The sequence below is a fragment of the Malaya genurostris genome, chromosome 2 (assembly GCF_030247185.1).
Source record: "Malaya genurostris strain Urasoe2022 chromosome 2, Malgen_1.1, whole genome shotgun sequence".
Classification (NCBI taxonomy): Eukaryota; Metazoa; Arthropoda; class Insecta; order Diptera; family Culicidae; genus Malaya; species Malaya genurostris.
The window spans coordinates 26,570,065-26,590,299 of NC_080571.1; the positions used below are offsets into that span (position 1 = coordinate 26,570,065).

The window sequence follows — 20,235 nt, forward strand, 5'->3', positions numbered from 1 at the left end:
AATGAAAGGTCTTGAGGTCCCATAAAAAATTCCTGAATATTATTTGGATCGGACTTCCGGTTCGGGAGTTATGGGGTAAAATGTGCAAAAAATAGAAAATATGTGTTCTAACCTTTCTCATAGATGGCGCGACCGATTTTTACAAACTTAGATGCAAATGAAAGATCTTGAGGTCCCCTAAAAAATCCTGAATATTGTTTGGATCCGACTTCCGGTTCGGGAGTTATGGGGTAAAATGTGCAAAAAAAAAAGAAAATATGTGTTCTAACTTTTCTCATAGATGGCGCGACCGATTTTCACAAACTTAAATTCAAATGAAAGGTCTTGAGGTCCCATAAAAAATTCCTGAATATTATTTGGATCGGACTTCCGGTTCGGGAGTTATGGGGTAAAATGTGCAAAAAAAAAAGAAAATATGTGTTCTAACTTTTCTCATAGATCTTGAGGTCCCCTAAAAAATCCTGAATATTGTTTGGATCCGACTTCCGGTTCGGGAGTTATGGGGTAAAATGTGCAAAAAAAAGAAAATATGTGTTCTAACTTTTCTCATAGATGGCGCGACCGATTTTCACAAACTTAAATTCAAATGAAAGGTCTTGAGGTCCCATAAAAAATTCCTGAATATTATTTGGATCGGACTTCCGGTTCGGGAGTTATGGGGTAAAATGTGCAAAAAAAAGAAAATATGTGTTCTAACTTTTCTCATAGATGGCGCGACCGATTTTTACAAACTTAGATTCAAATGAAAGGTCCTGTGGTCCCATACGTAATTCCTGAATTTCATGCGGATCCGACTTCCGGATCCGGAAATATAGGGTAAAGTGGGTTAAAAATTGTATACCATCACTGAAAATGGGGAAAAACCTTGAAAAATTTAGAAATTTATCGACCTCAAATCTTTTTCAATTGGTAGTTTTTATCAGTAGACGGTCAAACAAACCGATTTCGGTTATTCTTTCAAGAATCGCAGAGAATTATTTTGAAGAATACCACAGTATTATATATGATAGTATGATTGATATGAGAAAGGCATCATTACACCACTAGGTGGATTAAAACAGGTTTTTTCATGTGCAATTTAATGAATTCTTACCTAATCGACTTTTCGACGACCGGAAAACGCATCAAAGCAAAGGCAATATAAAGAACGTCCCGAAAAAGCAATTTTGTTTCACGACCATGCAGAACCCCATTTTTCGAAAGTCGTTATTTTGAAACGCTGAAATGGGAAATTCTACCCCACCCGTCATATTCCCCAAACATTACTCCGTCCGATTACCTCTTAATTCCTTAAGGTGAAATGTAGTCCCAAAAAAATGCGCGCAAAATCAGTGGCGTCTCGTGACAAAATTTACGGGTTGAGCACTGATTGTGTGGTATGACATCAGGTGTAACAGTTCGTTGTAAGTGAAAACTAAAGATCAAGGAATGGATATTTACTCGTGTTTTTCAATACAATAAAACAACGATGTACTTTTGGGTGAGAAGTCCTTATTAAACTTAAAGCTTGCTTCAGATAGAATTGGAACAAAGACAATTGCCTGTATTTCAGTTATTTATTATTGAATTCAAGATCTTTTTTATACAAATGTAGCGTTTCTTCATACTTTTAAGAAAAAAATACGAATAAAATTATTCGTCACGGTTTCGAAGGAATTCTCGAATTTTTCCTGTAACACGGCTCATTAGGCGGGCGCACACCTTCTTCGTCCATCGTTTTAGCTATCTTATTCCACCAGGTCGTCATCTGGTCGATGTCATTGACAACCTTTCACTTTACCTTGAGTCTCCTCTTCATGATTGCCCAGTATTTCTCAATAGGGCGGAACTGGGGTCAGTTGGGTGTGTTAAGGTTTTTCGGAACAAACTCGATACGACTTGATTCCTTCCCGGAGTCGAGTTCTCCTCACGGTACTATGGGAAGCACCGAATTTTCTGGCCAAATCACGGCCCGACATATTAGGATTCCTCTTAATCGTCTTCAAAATCTTACCACGCAGTTTCCGGTCGACAGTTCCACTCCGACGATTGGCTTGAGGCTTCCGGATCGTCGTCAATGTTTCCTTATACCGTTTGATAACGCGCCATGCGGTTTTCCTGGGAAATTTCAGCTGTTTAGCTAGCCTGAATGCAGACCACAATGGATTTTCCAAATAACTGTGCACGTTTTTTTCCCATCTTTCGGCTTCCATGATGATTGTTTACAAAGTACAGTCGATTTGCGGAATGTCAAAAATCATACGTGAAGCTGACAAAATTCCTGACACGTGGGCCAAGAACTTCCAAATCCGTCCACCAGGAGCGCCACAATATGATTAAAAGTTTGTTAAAATTCTAAATGAAGCAAGCTTTATTTCTTATTATCGAAAGAATAGAAGGATTCGGCGCTCTGCTTGTCGAGAAAATCTACCTATAAATTCATCAATAAAACAGCTGCGACGTTGCAACTGAGACAGCAATTTGTTTTCAACTGCCATAAGCATAAACCACTGAAGCCTCTCCTGAAAGTGCACGGACACTAACGTTTTTATGCGAATTTTCAGAATTATGCGGTTTTTTTTGCGAAGTTTCAGAGTTATGCGGTTTTTTTATGCGAATTTTCAGAGTTAAGCGGTTTTTTTATGCGAAGTTTCAGAGTTAAGCGGTTTTTTTTATGCGAAGTTTCAGAGTTATGCGGTACGTAAACTCGCATAAAAAAAGACTTCAGTGTACCCATTTTATTGTATTCAACTCGTTGTTATTTGAACACAATTTGTGTCATTTTTATATGGATTTTTTGATCACGATATAACGCTACCGAACCCACTGTGCATTTCTGTGCACACCACCACCATACGAAAAACAGAAGGGCGCAATCAATATAAAAAATGATGAAAAGTTTATGAAATTTACTTGGAACTTTGACTAAACTTCTATAATTTTGAGTTGCCTTTTCAGATTCGTTATGAAATTTGGCTTCAAACACTATTTTGAAGTTCTAAAACCATCCCCCTTGGAACGAAACAGTAACCGTTTATATACATTTCAAATTTCAAAATTCTAACAACACTTAGTTGTGATAAATTGAATTGCGAAAACTTAAGTGTTTACTTTGGTTTTTTTTTCGAAAATCTTTCTAGTTTTTGATTAATTAATCAAAGAGCGCGACGCGTGCACTCCGCTACATTTCACGCACGGTTTATTCAGAGCAGTACTTCGAAAACAACGAAATAACCGGAAAAAAATTGACCGATTCTTTTAATTTGGTAGCCGAGATCTACCAGAAAGATGGTAAAAAGTAGTAGATAGCGATGGAAAATGTTTTGAATATTGGTACACTGAGGTTTTATTTTACGCGGTTTTTTTTATGAGGTTTCTTTTTAAACGGCTTTTTTTACGCGGACTTCCGAAGTTACGCGTTTTTTTAGGCGGATTTTCCAAATTACTCGTGTTTTAAGCGGATTTCCCAAGCTACGCGTTTGTTTTGTTTTGTCTTATAAATGCAAAAATTGGAAATTTCAAAGTCCCAAAGTCGATCTTGCAAAAAAAAATGTTTTTTTAGATTACACCAATACTAAGACATTTGGCATTAGAAAAATTTTTCTTCCATTTTGCGTTTTTTTCTATGCGGATTTCCGAAGATGAGCGGTTTTTTTGGCGGATTTCCCAAGCTACGCGTTTTTTTTGCTTTGTCTTAGAAATGCAAAAATTGGAAATTGCAAAGTCCTAAAGTCAATTTTTACAAAATGATTTTTTTTGAGATTACACCATATCTGACCGTTTATGCATTATGACAATGTTTTGAATTATTATGACATTATGACAATGTTCTGAATAGCGGTACACTGAGATCTTTTTCTACGCGGTTTTTCATGCGGGTTCTTATTTGGCAGCTTTTTTTACGCGGACTTCCGAAGTTACGCGGTTTTCTTGTTTTGTCTTGGAAATGTAAAAATTAGAAATTTCAAAGTTCCAGAGTTGTTTTTTACAAAAAGATTTTTTTTTTTTTGATTACACCAGATCTGAACGATCCATGCATTTCTGAGATATTTTTCATAAAAAAATTTTTTTTCTTTAGTTTTAAGGTTTTTTTCACGCGGATTTTCCGAGACCGTCTACTGATAAAAACTATCAATTGGAAAAGATTTGAGGTCGATTTAGAAAACTTTTTAAGGTTTTTCCTCATTTTCAGTGATGGTATACAATTTTTACCCCCCTTTATCCTATATTTCCGGATTCGGAAGTCGGATCCGCATGAAATTCAGCAATTACGTATGGGACCACAGGACCTTTCATTTGAATCTAAATTTGTGAAAATCGGTCGCGCCATCTATGAGAAAAGTTAGAACACATATTTTCTTTTTTTTTTTGCACATTTTACCCCATAACTCCCGAACCGGAAGTCCGATCCAAATAATATTCATGAATTTTTTATGGGACCTTAAGACCTTTCATTTGAATCTAAGTTTGTGAAAATCGGTTCAGCCATCTCTGAGAAAAGTTAGTGCACTTATTTTCACAATTTTTTGCACATTTTACCCCATAGTTCTGGAACAGGAAGTCGGATCCAAATAATATTCAGGAATTTTGTATGGGACCACAATACCTTTCATTTGAATCTAAGTTTGCGAAAACCGGTTCAGCCATCTCTGAGAAAAGTTAGTGCAAAAAAACGTTACATACACATACACACACACACACACACAGACATTTTGCGTATACGACGAACTGAGTCGAATGGTATATGACACTCGGCCCTCCGGGCCTCGGTTCAAAAGTCGGTTTTCACAGTGATTGCATAACCTTTCTATATGAGAAAGGCAAAAAATTTTCTGAGATTACACCAGATCTGAACGTTTCATGCATTTCTAAAATATTCGGCATCAAAAAAATTTTGTTCTTTAGTTTTAAGTTTTTTTTACGCGGATTTCCGAAGATACGCGTTTTTTTACGCGAATTTTCTAAGTCACGCGGTTTTTTCGCGCGATTCTTTTTTCTATAGTTTTATGTGTTTTTTACGCGGATTTCCGAAGATACGCGGTTTTTTACGCGAATTCCCGAAGTTACACGGTTTTTTTCTAGGCGGCTTTCGCAGTTTTTAGGCGGATTTCCTAAGTTTTTTTTTGTTTTGTCTTAGAAAAGCAAAAATTGAAAAGTCGGCAAGTTACACCAGATCTGAAGGTTTAATGCATTTGTAAAATATTCGGCATCAACAAATTTTTTTTCTTTAGTTTTGAGTTTTTTTTACGCAGATTTCCGAAGATACGCGGTTTTTTTACACGGATTTCCGAAGTAACGCGGTTTTTTTTGTACGCGATACGTAACCCCGGCGTAAAAAGAGACCCTAGTGTACTGTAATCATACTCTCACAATAAATCACGAAATTGCATTGCATCTCCTGACAAATGACACAAGCACACAAAGTAACGGTCTTATTCTCCAGAGTAGCTCAACGGCAGAGCGTTCGCTCGGATTTGTGACGATTCTAACTTTCTTCCTACTGTTTGGCTTGTCCAGTTTTTTTCTAAATGTTTTCATTGGATACGAAATTTCCGTTGTAGGAATGAAGTGAATAGCCATTTATTCCCAGATTTAAATATTCAAAGCCAACCGAATTTGAGCAACCTTTGAATTGAAACTCACAGTTAACTTTTAAGAGCCTCAAAATTTAATTTATTTACGTACCCAAAAACCTAGGCAAGTTTCATGTTTATTCAACATTCTAAACTCTAAACTAGATGCGTCGGACGGGCGTCTTCCCCAATTAGAATTGCGAATACAATCCGACTCTCTCTATCTCTTTCTTCGGACCAGGTAAGATCAATCTTCTGTTCTGCCCCAGCAGCGAGCGATGAACTTGAAATTCTAATGACAGCATTGAAAAGTGCTGCAACAAAGTTCTATCGGATTGTTCGGAAGATCAACGAACAGAATGCCGTAGTTTGTACACTGGACTGTCATCAGTAGTAGCCTATACTAGTTGATCGGCAGCCACTGAACTATAACTGCAAGCCGTGCTGCGAATGGAAGACGTTCGCTTCCCTTCCACTGATTTTCGCCAGCAACCCACATGACCGTAAATATATAAGCAATCCTGCGCCGAACGTGACCGACGAATGTACATTTTTTCGCCTGTTGCATCTCATCCCCCCGTTTCGCGAGGATTTCACCTCACCCGAGGGATTACATACAATCCACCCTGCGTCCCCATTGCGAACCGAAGCCGGGGCTGGTCGCTCACTCGCCGACCACTGACACTCGGAGCAGCGCTCTTTGTTCTCTTTCCCACTCGCTCCCATTGCCGGTTAGCGCGGCGGTTGGTTGGTTGGTGCAGGTTTGCTGAAAAGCTCTCGCTTTCAGCCGGCCCTCAGTCAATGGTTGTTCGTCGTCGCGCTTAGTCGGATCTCTGGTTTGTGGTGGCACTGTTTTGCAGTACCAGTGATAGAAGGAAACTGCCTGTGTTCGGTCGACTGACAGTCGCTTTCGTTCTGTGTGCGATCCGTGCTTCCCGCCAGTTAGAGTTGTCTGTGATATTTCTTCGGTTCCGGAGTAGAGACATTTTTAGTAGCGAATGATTCGGTCGGACAGAACAAACTGCGAAATTCTACGTAAGTGTGTTCTCATGCCAGAAAAACATATTCCTGAACGCAAAATTACTCGAAAACATCTGTGATATAACGCAACAGTGTGTGAAGAGAAGAAGCGAAGGCAAAACAACGGCCGACAATTGCCCTCGACCAAGATAAGTGCAGTGCAACTAATCCCCGGGATTCGCGTATCGACGGCGGCGATGTACAGCGATAAGGCTCTACCGATATACGGTGGAAGTGGCAGTGAAAATAATAAATGTTTATCTTACCCCGTGCTTCCGAGACATTCCCACCAACAGCAGCAGCAGCAACAGCAACAACAGCAGTTGTTATCCACGCATCCGGCCGTGATGGTTTCGCAGCATTGTTCGATTGCTTCCATGAATCCCATCGTCAAAAGTCACTACGCGCCTACTGCGTCGCCTGAGTTTTCCATTTTCGGTACCAAAACCATGGTGACGGACGTCGGTATTTGCTTCAGCATGAGCAACGTCAATCTGAACGGTGACTATCCGCCTTATCTGGGTCACCCGTCGTTGTCGGCGCTCGGCAAGGGATATAACTACGACACGACTTGGCCGGTCAGTTCTTCTAGCACCGCGGCGGCCACCCTGGCCAAATATCGTTCGACGACTCCGGCATTCCACAGACCGCGCAACCGCAGTCCACCCATCGGCAGTGCTTCCTCGCGTTCGCCACAAACAAACGCTCCCTATCCGGTCCCATACAACGACTATTATTTCGCTCATCCCAAAATTCCGATTAAAATCTACAACAATCATAACCACCACCTGTACCACCACACCGATCCGAGTCCTTCGGCCAGTTCGACGCCGTCGGTCGCGATCGCAACTGCGTACGGTCAACAGATGAACAACTACCTAACCTATCCGTCTTCCGGTGCTGACCGGAATAAATTCCTGGTTGCCGATGGTACCGAACAGCACCAAAACGCCAGAAGAACGTTTCTCGACAGTCAGTGCTACGATATCTGTATGACCAAGTGCCGAGACCGAATGCAAACCGCTGCGACGGAACCTCCAACCGCCGACAGTCCGCTCGATGTCGTCGAAGACGACGATCCGGCCAGTGACGAAAGTTCCGACCGGACAACTGATAACGACTGTGAACGACGGCGGCGGCCGGTCGCGTGTGTTGATAAACCGAAGGATTTTAGCCTGAAGCGACGAACCGACGAACCGGACGATTACTCACCGGAGGAGGAAATGCTGTTCAACGGGGACGAGCTGATGATCGACGATGGCAGCCAACCGACTTCGGTGGCTCCGAAGAAGAAATGGATACGGCACTATCTGAAGGGTAGGATCGATGGTTTGATGTTGTTTTCGGGTTAGATTATTTCCGCTGTGTCGATTTGGTCTGACTGTGTTTAATTTTTCCTGCTCTAGGTGAAGTAATTGCACGGAACCACCCGCGATCCCATTTCAACCAGAATATTAGTTGATTTTCTGAATTCGATTGGTTAAAGTTTGGTACAACTAATCGATTGTTGTTTTAACTAAACTGTTTTAATTTTTGTTTTTCGATTAGCAGAAACGATGGTTGAAACAACTAATTTAATTGGTTGAAAAATAATGCTGTCAATTAGTGAGGACACACACCTTTCAAATTCAACAAATATTTTAGTTGAAATAACTGGCGTTGTTATTAAAACAAAATTCTGATAGTTGAAAAATAAATCGGTTTTATTTGTTTTAGACATTGCAAATAGTCGAATCAACTCGAACAATGTTATTGATTTGCGAAAATAATCAAAATATACTTACTGATACACGTCATGATCTATTTGAAATAAGTTCGGTATGTTGAGATTCATGAAATAAATATCGTTGTTAAAATTTAAACAGTATTTTATATTGACATGTAATATCATTAGGGCTGGAAAAACCACCGATCACTGCTGATTTCAAGTGATCTTAACCAAGGAATAAATTATCATTACGAAATCAGAACTGATCTGATCTCTAAGTGATTTTGATTTTTTGTATGATCATGATCATGTCAAGTCGAGATCAGTAAAGATCTAGATTCTAAAAAATACTTCTGATTCGATCGGAAATGATTGATGTAGAAAAACGTTTTTAATCAACAAAAGTACTCGGAGGGGCGAGTAAATAGAGAAATTATTGAATTTACCTAAAATGAGTATGTAATGATTTAAATAATGTACGGCTGTATCGATATTTCCCAAAACAATGTCAGGATTTACATTGTCTTCGATATAGGATCTGTATTTTAGCCGATTAGTTCTAAATATATGACTAAGGAGTGTATCGAAAATAAGCTATACACAAATTTTCCTTTCAAATTATGATAAAAAACGATATTTTATTCAAACGAAAAATTGATCCTTCTTTGTACGACGTTAAACTTAAGCGTAATGAAAACCGGATGAAATTTAAGTTATTCCTTCACAAATTTTCGAACTTTTGATCGAACGCTCTTCATTAAGTTCCGGACAAGTGTTGCATCGCATTTTTTGGACGCTTGAGCTTGAGCTTTTTTTTTGAACTCCTGCATGTTCCCAGCTGCCTTACCAGTCTTCTTGAAGACCCTCTTCACGATTGCCGAAACCGAAATTCATACCCTTTTCGGAAAGCCAATAGAGAGCTTGCAGAGTGATTTTGGCATAGTGAGTCGACGCTAAATCCGGCCAAAACAGTGGAGGTGTACTATGCTTCTCATATAAAGGCAGTAATCTCTTCTAGAGACCCTCAGATCGATAGATTTTTGCATTTAAAGTTCCGGTCGTGTAAAAAAATGGTTGACTTCAAACCACAGGAACATATTGCTTGCCATACCACTACCTTTCGAACGAATTTCTCAACTCCTCTCCAACATCTTCTTCAACGACGACAATAAAGTACTGTGGACCTGGAAGGGTTTTTGAGTCCTCCTTTACATAAGTCTCATCGTCCATCAAAACGCATGCATCCGGACCCTGCAAAAGACGCGAATACAATTTCCGGGCCCTTGTTGCTGCTTGCTTCTTCTGTTCTTCACTTTGTTTCGAGATTTTCTGCTTCTTGCAGGTCTTCAGGTGATTTCGCCTCTTGATACGCTGGATCATTCCGACACTCGTTCCTGCTTTTTTGGTCAAATCACGCCTGGACATTGATTTGTTCTTCATGATTAGAGATACCACTTTCTGGTCCAGTTTCGGGTTGGAAGAACCGAGTTTTCTGCCTCTTCCTGGTAGCTCACCCAAAGAATAGTGTTCCCCAAACTTATTAATGATGGTTTCAACACTGGCATGATGAACTTCAAACCGCTTGGCCAATTTTCGCATAGTCACTTAGCCATGTGTCCAGAACCTAAATTTTCACTTCCTTTTCAATACGCGACATTTAAAAAACGCAGAATTCCAACCGCACAAACAAGTAAACAAACGAAAGCTGACAGCCAAAAGCACAGCATGCTGTGATCTAAGTATAAAAAACCATTACAAATACATGCGTACAACACAGATGTATGTGGATAGCTTATTTTCGATACACTCCTTAATTGAATTAATCATTGCTTAATTGGAAACCCTGAATTTTATTGGTAGATGATCTGAATCAATGTCAGTTCACTACAAATGTAACATTGATCTTCTAGAACTAGATCAACTGTAGAAGGGTTTCTCATAGAAGATAAATTAGTTGGGCTGTTTGGAAATAAAACTGGCCTGAAACCAGCGGACAGTTCATTATGAAGAACTCGCCAATCTGATTATTTTTCTGATTACTCCACGAGATATGCTCAGTATTTAGAATCCTAATAGAAAAAAATAGATCGATATCTTGTGCGTTTTTGCAGCTATAATTTGATTTATTTGCTCATCAACGCATTGAAATCATAAACATACTGTGCTTGTAAACGAATAATCGCAATTTAAACAGCGTATGTTTATATGACAATTTGTTGAACCATGATGATATTTTGTTAGGTTCTCTGTGCCAACATGTCGTTTATAATCTTCCTGCCGAACTGAGATTTCTACTTTCACTTCCGAAAGGTCCGAAGAAAGCTCTATACAAAATGCTTTGAAATTGCAGGTATATATCGTTGTTGGTTTCCAGAGTGGCAAGCGTTCATTTTAGCAATTGTTGTCAGTGTTGGTGATTGCCGAAAATTTGACAGAAGCTGCACGATATTTATCTATATTGTATACAACATTTTTAATCCGGTAGAAGATGCTACAAGAACTCTCAATACATGAACCGCGAGAGAATTTGTCTACATTTCTTCGCTCCACTTCATACTCTGAGTATTTCACGGCCCTTAAGAAAATTACAGTCTGATAATGATTGGTGCTGTGTGGAATTTACCAAGAGAGAATTGCAAGTTGACAATTATCGCAGAAAATCGAATCGATGATTCGACTTGATGATTCTCATACTAGTTTGCACTATTTCAAAACCCTTGTGTGGAGCATTCACATACATTTTCATAGACACAACTTATACAAAGGTTATATGCACATATCGTAATTATCCACTGCCCATACAGAATCGGATCACGAAACGAGAATAAGCGACCGTGCGTGCTAACTTTCGACGTCTACAAATTTAATATTCTATACTTCCTTTATCATAGGTTCGTTACAATCACGACATCGATTTCTCCGCTGCGCTCGACAAGCATAATAGCACTAGGATTTAACGGGTCAATTCTGAATTGGCTTCACTCATAACTTACTGGTCGCGAAATGATAGTAAAAATAAGAAACTGTTACCTCTGGAGCTCCTCGGGGGAGTCACCTTGGACCGTTTATATTTTTACTTTATCTCAACGATCTAAATTGTTCGATCAAGTAAAAAAATAAAACTATCGTTCGCCGATGACTTCAAATTATGTCCTGTCATCAAATCCATTGCGGTCGCAGAAATCCTACAAAAGTAATTGAATGATTAGACTAATTGGTGAAATATCAACAGAATGGTTCCGAACTCCTCCGAATGCTCCGTCATCTCTTTTAGTCACAAACAGTCTGTCCAACGGGTGTCCTCCTGGGCTCTAAGTTAAATTTCAAGAAGCACATTGAGTTTACTATCTCCAAAGCCTCTAAGCTACTAGGATTAATTTTTACGTTACTAAATAACGTTACTCCACAGGGAATCCATGATAGGACCGTATCCTAGGAATCTATAAGTTTGTGAAAATCGATGTGGCCATCTTGAAGAAAAGTGAGGAATGTTTCATTTTGGAGTATTTCAACACCATTTTTCGGTGATTCCAGAATCGGGAGCCAGGATAGCCGGAATTAATTTGATAGGCCGTCTACTAACAATGACTAACGGTTGGAATAGTTTCGAGCTCAGTTCGGAAATCGTTTTACGGTTTTTGCTTCACCGCTTAAAGTGACCATATAAGTTTTTCAACATTCTTCACCCTGTAATTCAGGAACCGAAAGTTGTATCTGGATGAAATTATAAAGCTTTGTATGGGACCATAAGCTTGTGAAAATCGGTCACGCTATGTCTTAGGGAGGCGTGTTGTGTTTTCTTCTTCCGTGCCAGCACGTACCGTTGCTTACGACGGTTTGAAAGCTTTGACACTCATCGCCCTGTAATTGTGGATCCGGATGAAATTTCACAGTAGCTTTTGAGACAATATAAGCTTTAATTTAAATAAAGCATCGCTAAGAAATCGAAGTGAGCTCCTTTTTTGGAGCTGTTCTTCACCACTTTCTGCTCTTCTGGAACTGAAAATTGGGGACTAATACTGCCGAATTAAGTTTATATGCTCACAAACTGAAAAGTTCTGCAAACTAGAAGAATTTATCAATCAGTTTCATAGGATTTATACATGTTTCTGCCATCGTTTGTGAAAAATACTCATGAAATTTAATATTTTCCACTAATCGCGCTCTAGTTCCGAAACCGAAAGTCGGATCTAGATGAAATGTTCTAGATTTTTTTAATAACTTTAATATCTTTCGTTTTATTTTTCGATTGAGGTTAAAGCAGGTTAAACCAGTTAAACTATTTTGGAGGAAAATGAGTGCCCATTTTTTCTTTAATTTTCATTTATTACCCTATATCTCCGGAACTGGAAGTCGGATCGGGATGAAATTCAATAGCAGTTTTTGAAAATCAATTGAGCCATCTTCGAAAAATTTGAGTGCATAGTTTTGTTACATACATACACACATACACACACAGAGTTTTTCTCAGTTCGTCGAGCTGAATCGAATGGTATATAACATTCGGCCCTCCGGGCTTTGGTTGAGAAATCGGTTTTCACAGTGATTGCATAGCCTTTCTACGTTTTGTCGGTTACGTCACTTTTACCATAATATCTCGGGATTGATCAATGACCTAAAAGTAACTTCCAAACAAGCCTGAGTTTGTTAAAATCGGTCTATCTTTCTGGGACATTTTCCTCGATCTCGTTGAACTGAATCGAATCGTATATAGCACTATGGGTCTCCGAGGCTCCATTTGAAAGTCGAGTTTTCCAGCAATTCTATTACCTTTCTATGGAGAAAGACAAAACTCAAAAATTTGGAAATTGTTTAAGTAGATTTTTGAAGATTTTTATGCAAATTACCGAGGCTACGCAGTTTTTGTTGCAGGTTTTCGTAGTTTCCGCATGAAAATGGTTCCAGTGTGGCTAAATATTTCACAGTTGGTGCTAGAGGGTTTCTACAGAAGCTAATTCGCCGAATGCCATTTCGTCAGAAGACTGATTTCTGGAACTGAATTCCAGAACTAAGTTCGGAATATTGGACATTGTCAGAATTCAAATGCAAAATTTAGGTTCGGAATCCAAATCTAGTTTTAGAAATCTAGAACTGAACTCAATTTCAGAATGCAGTTTCCAGATTTAGTTCTAGAACTGAATTCTGAAGTTGAATTCCGAACACGAGTAAAAAAACTGAATTCGGTTTCAAATTCTAGTTCCTGAATTTAATTTCTGAATCTAGTTCCAGCATGCATCAGGTCTGAATTCAGGAATGAAAATCTGCTTCAAAAATTCAAAACTCAGGTTCGGAGCTCATATCTAACAATTAGTTACAGCATCCAGATCAAAAATTCATATCCAGAATTCTGCTGTTGAAATCCTAAATCAAAGTTCTGGATTCGAATTCCGAACATAATTCAAGGAAAAAAAAATCAGTTCAAAAATCTAGTCAAGAAAGTTCCAAAATCCAAAATTAGAATTCAGCCCAGAGTTTAAATTACAAACGTGTAAGTTGAAACTTAATTCTACAACTAAATTCTAAATCTGAAGTTAATTTCAGGCGCAACAATCCATTATAAAAGCATTTTGGTTATTAATTGAATGAATACATTGACCGTCTTAAACAACATCTCCCCCATGTCAATTCGAATAACACCCATGATTTTGCGCTCAATCACTGAATCTATTCCGTATTTCCTATGTGTCGGTTTCTCTACGATACGCTTTGTGTAATTTTGCGCGTCTTTTTTTCGCACTGAATTCCACCCTAATGCACGTTCATACCAAATATTTAAATAAAACTTCAATTTTAGGATATTTTCAGTTCTTTCATTCTACTGATATTTTTGTCATAAATTGAAGATATTTGCGATGGTATGGAAAAAAAACATTATGTTGCTGCCTTAAATTCAATAAGAAATATTCACGATTAAGTTCTGCCCATTCTAGCTCAGAGTAAATTTTGAAAAGACGCCCCATAGTAAAGTAAGACGTATCTACGTCAAAAAATTATATGGAAACTGATTTCAAATTAAGAAAAATCGATAACATTGGTTATCGATGGTTACATCCATTTTATTGACTCAAAATTGTACATCTGAAATATTACCTATTTAAAAAAAACGGATGAAATCGTATTTTTTTGTCATTTTTTCAATCTTAAACAAAAATTTATTGTTTTTTCTTTGTTAGTTTAGCAAATATTTACATTTATACAATAAATTCAACGAATTGAACTATTCGGTGAAAAGACCCATTCGGTGAAATGTCCTATCCGACGAAATGTTACAACATTCGAATCATCGGTTTCAATCGTATCCACGCCAGTCCGGTTATGCCGTTTTGACTTCTGCTTATTTTGTTTTTCATGTTTAGTGTGTCAGAAAAGATATCCTTTGTTTACTCAATTCAAGGCCAAAATCCGAATTCAAAAACTGTCCCAGAAAGTATGGACGCACTTTGATTTCGCTGTAAATAATTCACGAGTGTTAGATATTCAAATTTTATTCGATATACTGATAATATTAGACTACAACAACAGAATATTATTCTCAACATTTGCTACTTAGTCATTGTAGACTAACTGGCGCACCTTCTTGCGAACGTTCCTCATCAATTCCGTACAGACTTCTTGGCGACAAGTTTTGACACTTTTTTCCAATCTTTTTCGAACTGTTGAACGGTTTCGGCTGCCGAGACATGTTTGCCAAGATGTGCCTTCGTTAATGTCCAAAATTCCTCAATTGGTCGAAGTTGTGGGCAATTTGGTGGATTCATGTCTTTTGGGATGAAAGTGACATTTTTGGTAGTATACCATTCTACCGTTGATTTCGAGTAGTGGCAAGAAGCAAGATCTGGCCAGAAGACAACAGGATCCTTGTGGCTTCGAATCATGGATAGAAGTCGTTTTTGTAAACATTCCTTGATGTATATTTCGCTGTTCATTGTGGCAGTGGTGATGAAGGGTTTCGAAATCTTACCGAAGCAACAAATTGCTTGCCAGACCATAGCTTTGTTACCAAATTTTTCGACTTCAATCGATGTCTCGGACTGGTTTAACACTTGCCCTTCTCGCACCGTATAATATTGTGGTCCCGGCAAGGATTTGTAATCGAGTTTCACGTAGGTTTCGTCGCCCATGATTATGCAGTTCAAATTTCCAGCAAGAATCGTATTGTACAGCTTTCGAACCCTCGGCCTGATCGATGCTTCTTGTTTCGGACTACGTTTTGGTTGTTTCTGCTTCTTATAGGCTCGAAAATTCAAACGTTCTTTAGCACGAATAACATTTGACTTCGAAGTGCCCACTTTTTTGGCCACATCCCGAACTGAAACCTCCTTCTTTTGCTCGAACGCCTTCAGTATACGTTTATCCAACTGAGGGTTAGCAGGACCTTTTTTCGACCCGTTTTCGGTTTATCTTCAAAGGTGTTATTCTCACCGAACTTCTTGATTGCATTTCGCACGGCTTTTTCACTTACTCCTTCCATTTTTGCTATCTTTCTCAGTGACAGTCCGCGTTCTGTGCACCATTTGTACACAATTTTTCGACGTTGTTCTGCTGAAGTCCACGCATTTCGAAACAAACTAATGAAAACGAATAAACAACTGCACAAGTGGTTAGAGAAGAGTGTAAACAACAGGACGCAGCCATAAAAATTGACAGATTCTGAACCATTGCGAAATGGCAGCGGTTTTTGGTTGCGTCCATACTTTCTGGGACAGTCTTTGAGACGTATTCACGTCAAAAAATTATATGGAAACTGATTTCAAATAAAGAAAAATCGATGATGTTGGTTTTCAGATCCATTTTATTGACTCAAAATTGTTCATCTGATATATTACCTATTTTAAAGAACGGATAAAATCGTTTTTTTTTGTCATTTTTTCAATCTTAAACAAAAAATTATTGTTTTTCTTTGTTAGTCGGGTAAACTATTCGGTGAAAAAACCCATTCGGTGAAAAGTCCTATCCGACGAAATGTTACAACATACAAATGACATGTTTCAATCTTATCCACGCCAGTCCCGTTATGCCGTTTTGACTTCTGCTTATTTTGTTTTTCATGTTTAGTGTGTCAGAAAAGATTTCCTTTGTTTACTCAATTCAGGGCCGCAATTCTAGCTCTTAAATGTGTCACATACTGTGTTGGTAACATTATGATCAGAAAAAGCTCACTTCATTATCACTCGTGAAAAAATCAGTTAAAGAGATTTTCATTCATGAAACAAGCTTGCACTAAACTCTGAACCTCGAAGCTTACAAGTGACTTTTTTTTGTGTCAGCGAAACTTGACGGATTTTCATCCACGCTAAAGAGATAATCGAAATGAAGAAGATATCTCGATGCTGAATTTCCACTACGCTTCAGTTCGACACCGAAATGATTCGTGCAATATTTAGTTATATTTTCATCAATAAATTTCTCTACTGCATAAATTTGCAACTGAGAAATAAACAGGAGCGCGATAACCTGCGCTCCTGTTTTTATCTGCGTATGATATTCAAGCTAAATTTTTAATCTTCAATATCTTTTGTGGTATTTACATACCATCGGAAAAATGATCATAAATTTATGAAAAAAAATGCATTTTTTCATGAACTTTTCAAATGAAAGTTGTTAAAATTCATTATTAATAAATAACACAAAACTAAAAAATTGCGGCAATAATTCAAAAAATTCCGAATAGAAAGTATAGAAATACAGATCAGGGCAGTTTCCGTTTACTAGGTTCACGCAAAAATAATCGTGTTTACAGTCATTCCCGAGTTGCAGAAATCGGTCAAGTTGAAGAAGACCTACAACGGGCGGGTGGCGACAATTGAAAAGTTACTCAAGCATGCAAAATCCATACGAAACGGCTGTTGACATAACATCCATACGACTATTCCCGACGAACCTTCCCCCCCTTCGAACATTTTATAGTGGGGCAGCTGTGAGTGTGGGGTTTTCACGCTGTGGGTGTCATTTTCTGCGCATACCGCACTTGGTCCCGCTCCGAACTTGAACCGAACTACTAAATAGAAAGGTTGCATAAGGAATCACTACGTTGACGTAAATTCATTCAGGCCTGTATTAAATGATCGCAGCAAGCGGGTCGCAATATGTCAACAAATTGAGTCGGTTTGCTGGAATATTTTGACAATTAATTACCAGGCGACTCCATAGTCGATTCCCAGCATTCGTGGAAACGCGTGGTACTTGAAATTCTTGCACCGTACTGCTTCAGAGTGTGTTGTGTATTGGAAATCTTCATTCCTCTTCGACATTTTCTAGCAATGTGTCGAAGCGACCTTGCAACAACAATGTATTGAGCTCCGAACGGAAAGGATAAACTAGTGCACCGGTAAAATTCTGTTTAGATAATAGTCCATAATAGACCATCGGAGAATAGTTTGCCACGTAAGAATTCGAATCGGACAACCGGTTGGTGTTACTCAACCATCAGTCTACTATTTAGTCTAATTATTCACAATGATTATTATCTCTAGACGAAGCGATTGTTTGTCCGGGTTGCCAGAATAGTTGTTTCCGAGTGTGAAGCAATAAATAAACAGATTTTTTTCTTTCTCTATTCCAGGTATGTTTAACTGCAATGTAGGACGGTTGCGGGTAACCGCCGTTGATGGCTAAGCTTCAAAAGGTATTGTCAAAGAAGAAAATTGCATCCCCTAGCTAGGATAGGAATTTAATCCAACTGACGCCCTTATTGCTATACAATCGAATATCGCTACCGTGCGGCGCTGGATGACCCGGCGCTGGTTGACGCTAGAAAGAGCCCGCACGAGATTGAGTAATCTCGCGAACTAAATGCCGAACCGTTCGCAGCAATGTGTACGCTTCTCACGTGGAATTTTCATTTCTTGTTTGTGTCAATACAAAAAGAAACGGGATGCTTTGGCATTCCGACGACTACATTGTTGTTGTTCGTTTTTTTTTTGGATATATTTCCATATTTATCCGGTGATGTGGGAATTACAATAAATGTTTGTAAAGGTTTTCAGTTTCGCTGTTGCCACACTGGTTACTGAATAGGAAATGTGTTGATGGGTCTCGTGCAGTTCTTGCGACATCAATGTACTGCATACGAAATTCAATTTCGTCGACGTCTTGTCACAGAGGCCGAATTTCTGTTATTCGGCCTATTTTCCAACCAACAAATTCGTCATCATACGCACGAATCCGAGTTCAACTCATTTGATAGCCAAATTCAGCTTCCGCTCGTTGTTGATCATTTTTAAATTTTGTTGAAATTCGAATTAATGGTTTGATGCGATATTTTCATCACTAACGATAAAAAAAATGCTAGTGTGAAGAGTAGAAAACTCATTTGTACATTATTATCCAAGATTTTTGGCATTACCTCTTCACTGTACACGGCCGGGTGTCAATTAAAAGTTTCAAAAATAGCAGCGTAACCTTTTTCTGTCATAATTTAGAACAACCATTTAACAACCAATTGATTCGGAAACATTTAATTTAAACATGTATGGCAACGTCGTTTCAGTATTTCAATGGCATACTATTGAAAAATTGGTTTGAATCGACCTATGTTTTCACGAACCAATCACAGCATGCCATCATGATGTCATCCGTGTGTTTTCTCTCGCACGGTCGACGGTTTCGATCGTTTCTTACACCCCGAATTTTATTCCAGTAGCAGCTCTGCTACTATCTCTGTTATAGGGGGAATACACAAAAATACATAAGTTCTAAGAAGTAGATTGGGAAAGGAAGGCATGAATTCGTAGATATGGAATGTCATATGGCGTAGATTCCAACACTGGAAATTTTCACATCAGGCTTGTCGGAGACACCAATCTACTGTGGACTTAGCATACGATAATTATTCAACAGTTTTCTTTACCTACCCAGTGCTTGAGCGGAAGAATAGGAATAGAGCGAGAAGACTAGTGTTTCTTGTCTGATGTACGGAGAAGATGTTTGCATATATGATACCGGTTGTGAGGCGGGTAGGGTATAGACGCGTGTTCGATGTACGCTTACCAAATCCAATTTTTTGATAAAACCGTGTCTACCACAGCTCAGGGTGGCGAAAACGGTAGCGCGTAATTCATAAGAACGCAGGTTCTAGTCCTGTCTTTGATCGTATCTCCGTATTTCATTCATTTGGCTTCTCCAATATATGATTCCACTCAGTCATTGCAAAAACTGAACTTAGTTATGGCGACTTTACGCCAAACCAACTAAAATTAATAAATCGAATTATTCAACGTTACCCAATAACATGCATCAAACATAGCAAACAAATCATTGGTCGCGCGTGTTGTGCACAGAAATCCCTATTTACGAACGAAAGGGGAACTTCGCCTTTATAACAATATTCAATCGCATTTTGTATTGAATGTTATTATAAATACTTGACGATAATATATCAGTAACTGAAGGTCCTTACTTCCTGAAATCCTAACATCAACTGTAGAATTTTAGCTAGAGTTTCACAATTCTTTTTATTCTAAACCTGTTGAAGAGAATTTGAAAATTTCATTTTTAATGTCATCATGATCGGTCGTGTCTCGTACACAAACCCAGTAATTTTTTAATTAACTAACTGAAATTAAAGACCAGGCAAAATCGTACTGTAACGAGCAATAAAGATAGACTACAGTATATATATATATCGGGCTATTCCGGCCGAAATGCTCGAAAAAGTTGCCCAAAATTGGACTTTCCGAATGGACCACCTAAGACGCAGCCGCGGTCAACATTTAAATGAAATTATCTTCAAAAAGTAAATGTCATGTACCAATCTAACGTTTAAAATAAAGAACCGATGAGATTTTGCAAATTTTATGCGTTTTACTGTTTAAAAAAGTTCTCAAGCTCTTAAAAAATCACCCTTTACTTTAAAATACTACTTATAACTTAACTCTCTAAATTTAATACGCCAATGCTGTTCGCATGAAACAAAAACGTGGGGTGAGTTATGTCACAGTCATAACTGGAGGACGT

At 38.5% G+C, this 20,235-nt stretch overlaps 1 protein-coding gene across 7 annotated transcripts in view; it reads left to right on the forward strand.

Moving 5' to 3' along the window:
• The window catches only part of LOC131432391 (mucin-5AC-like), a 205,720-nt gene that overhangs the window by 133,652 nt on the left and 51,833 nt on the right, over nucleotides 1–20,235 (forward strand). For 2 of the 7 annotated variants that reach the window (XM_058598625.1, XM_058598626.1), the window contains exon 1: nucleotides 6,351–7,889. The exons of 4 other annotated variants lie outside the window; for them this stretch is intronic. In XM_058598625.1, coding sequence (XP_058454608.1) covers nucleotides 6,770–7,889 — 1,120 coding nt within the window. In that variant the 5' untranslated portion in view covers nucleotides 6,351–6,769. Of the gene's footprint in view, nucleotides 1–6,349; nucleotides 7,890–20,235 lie in introns of those variants that run through there. One more of the 7 variants, XM_058598631.1, reaches the window with a different exon arrangement.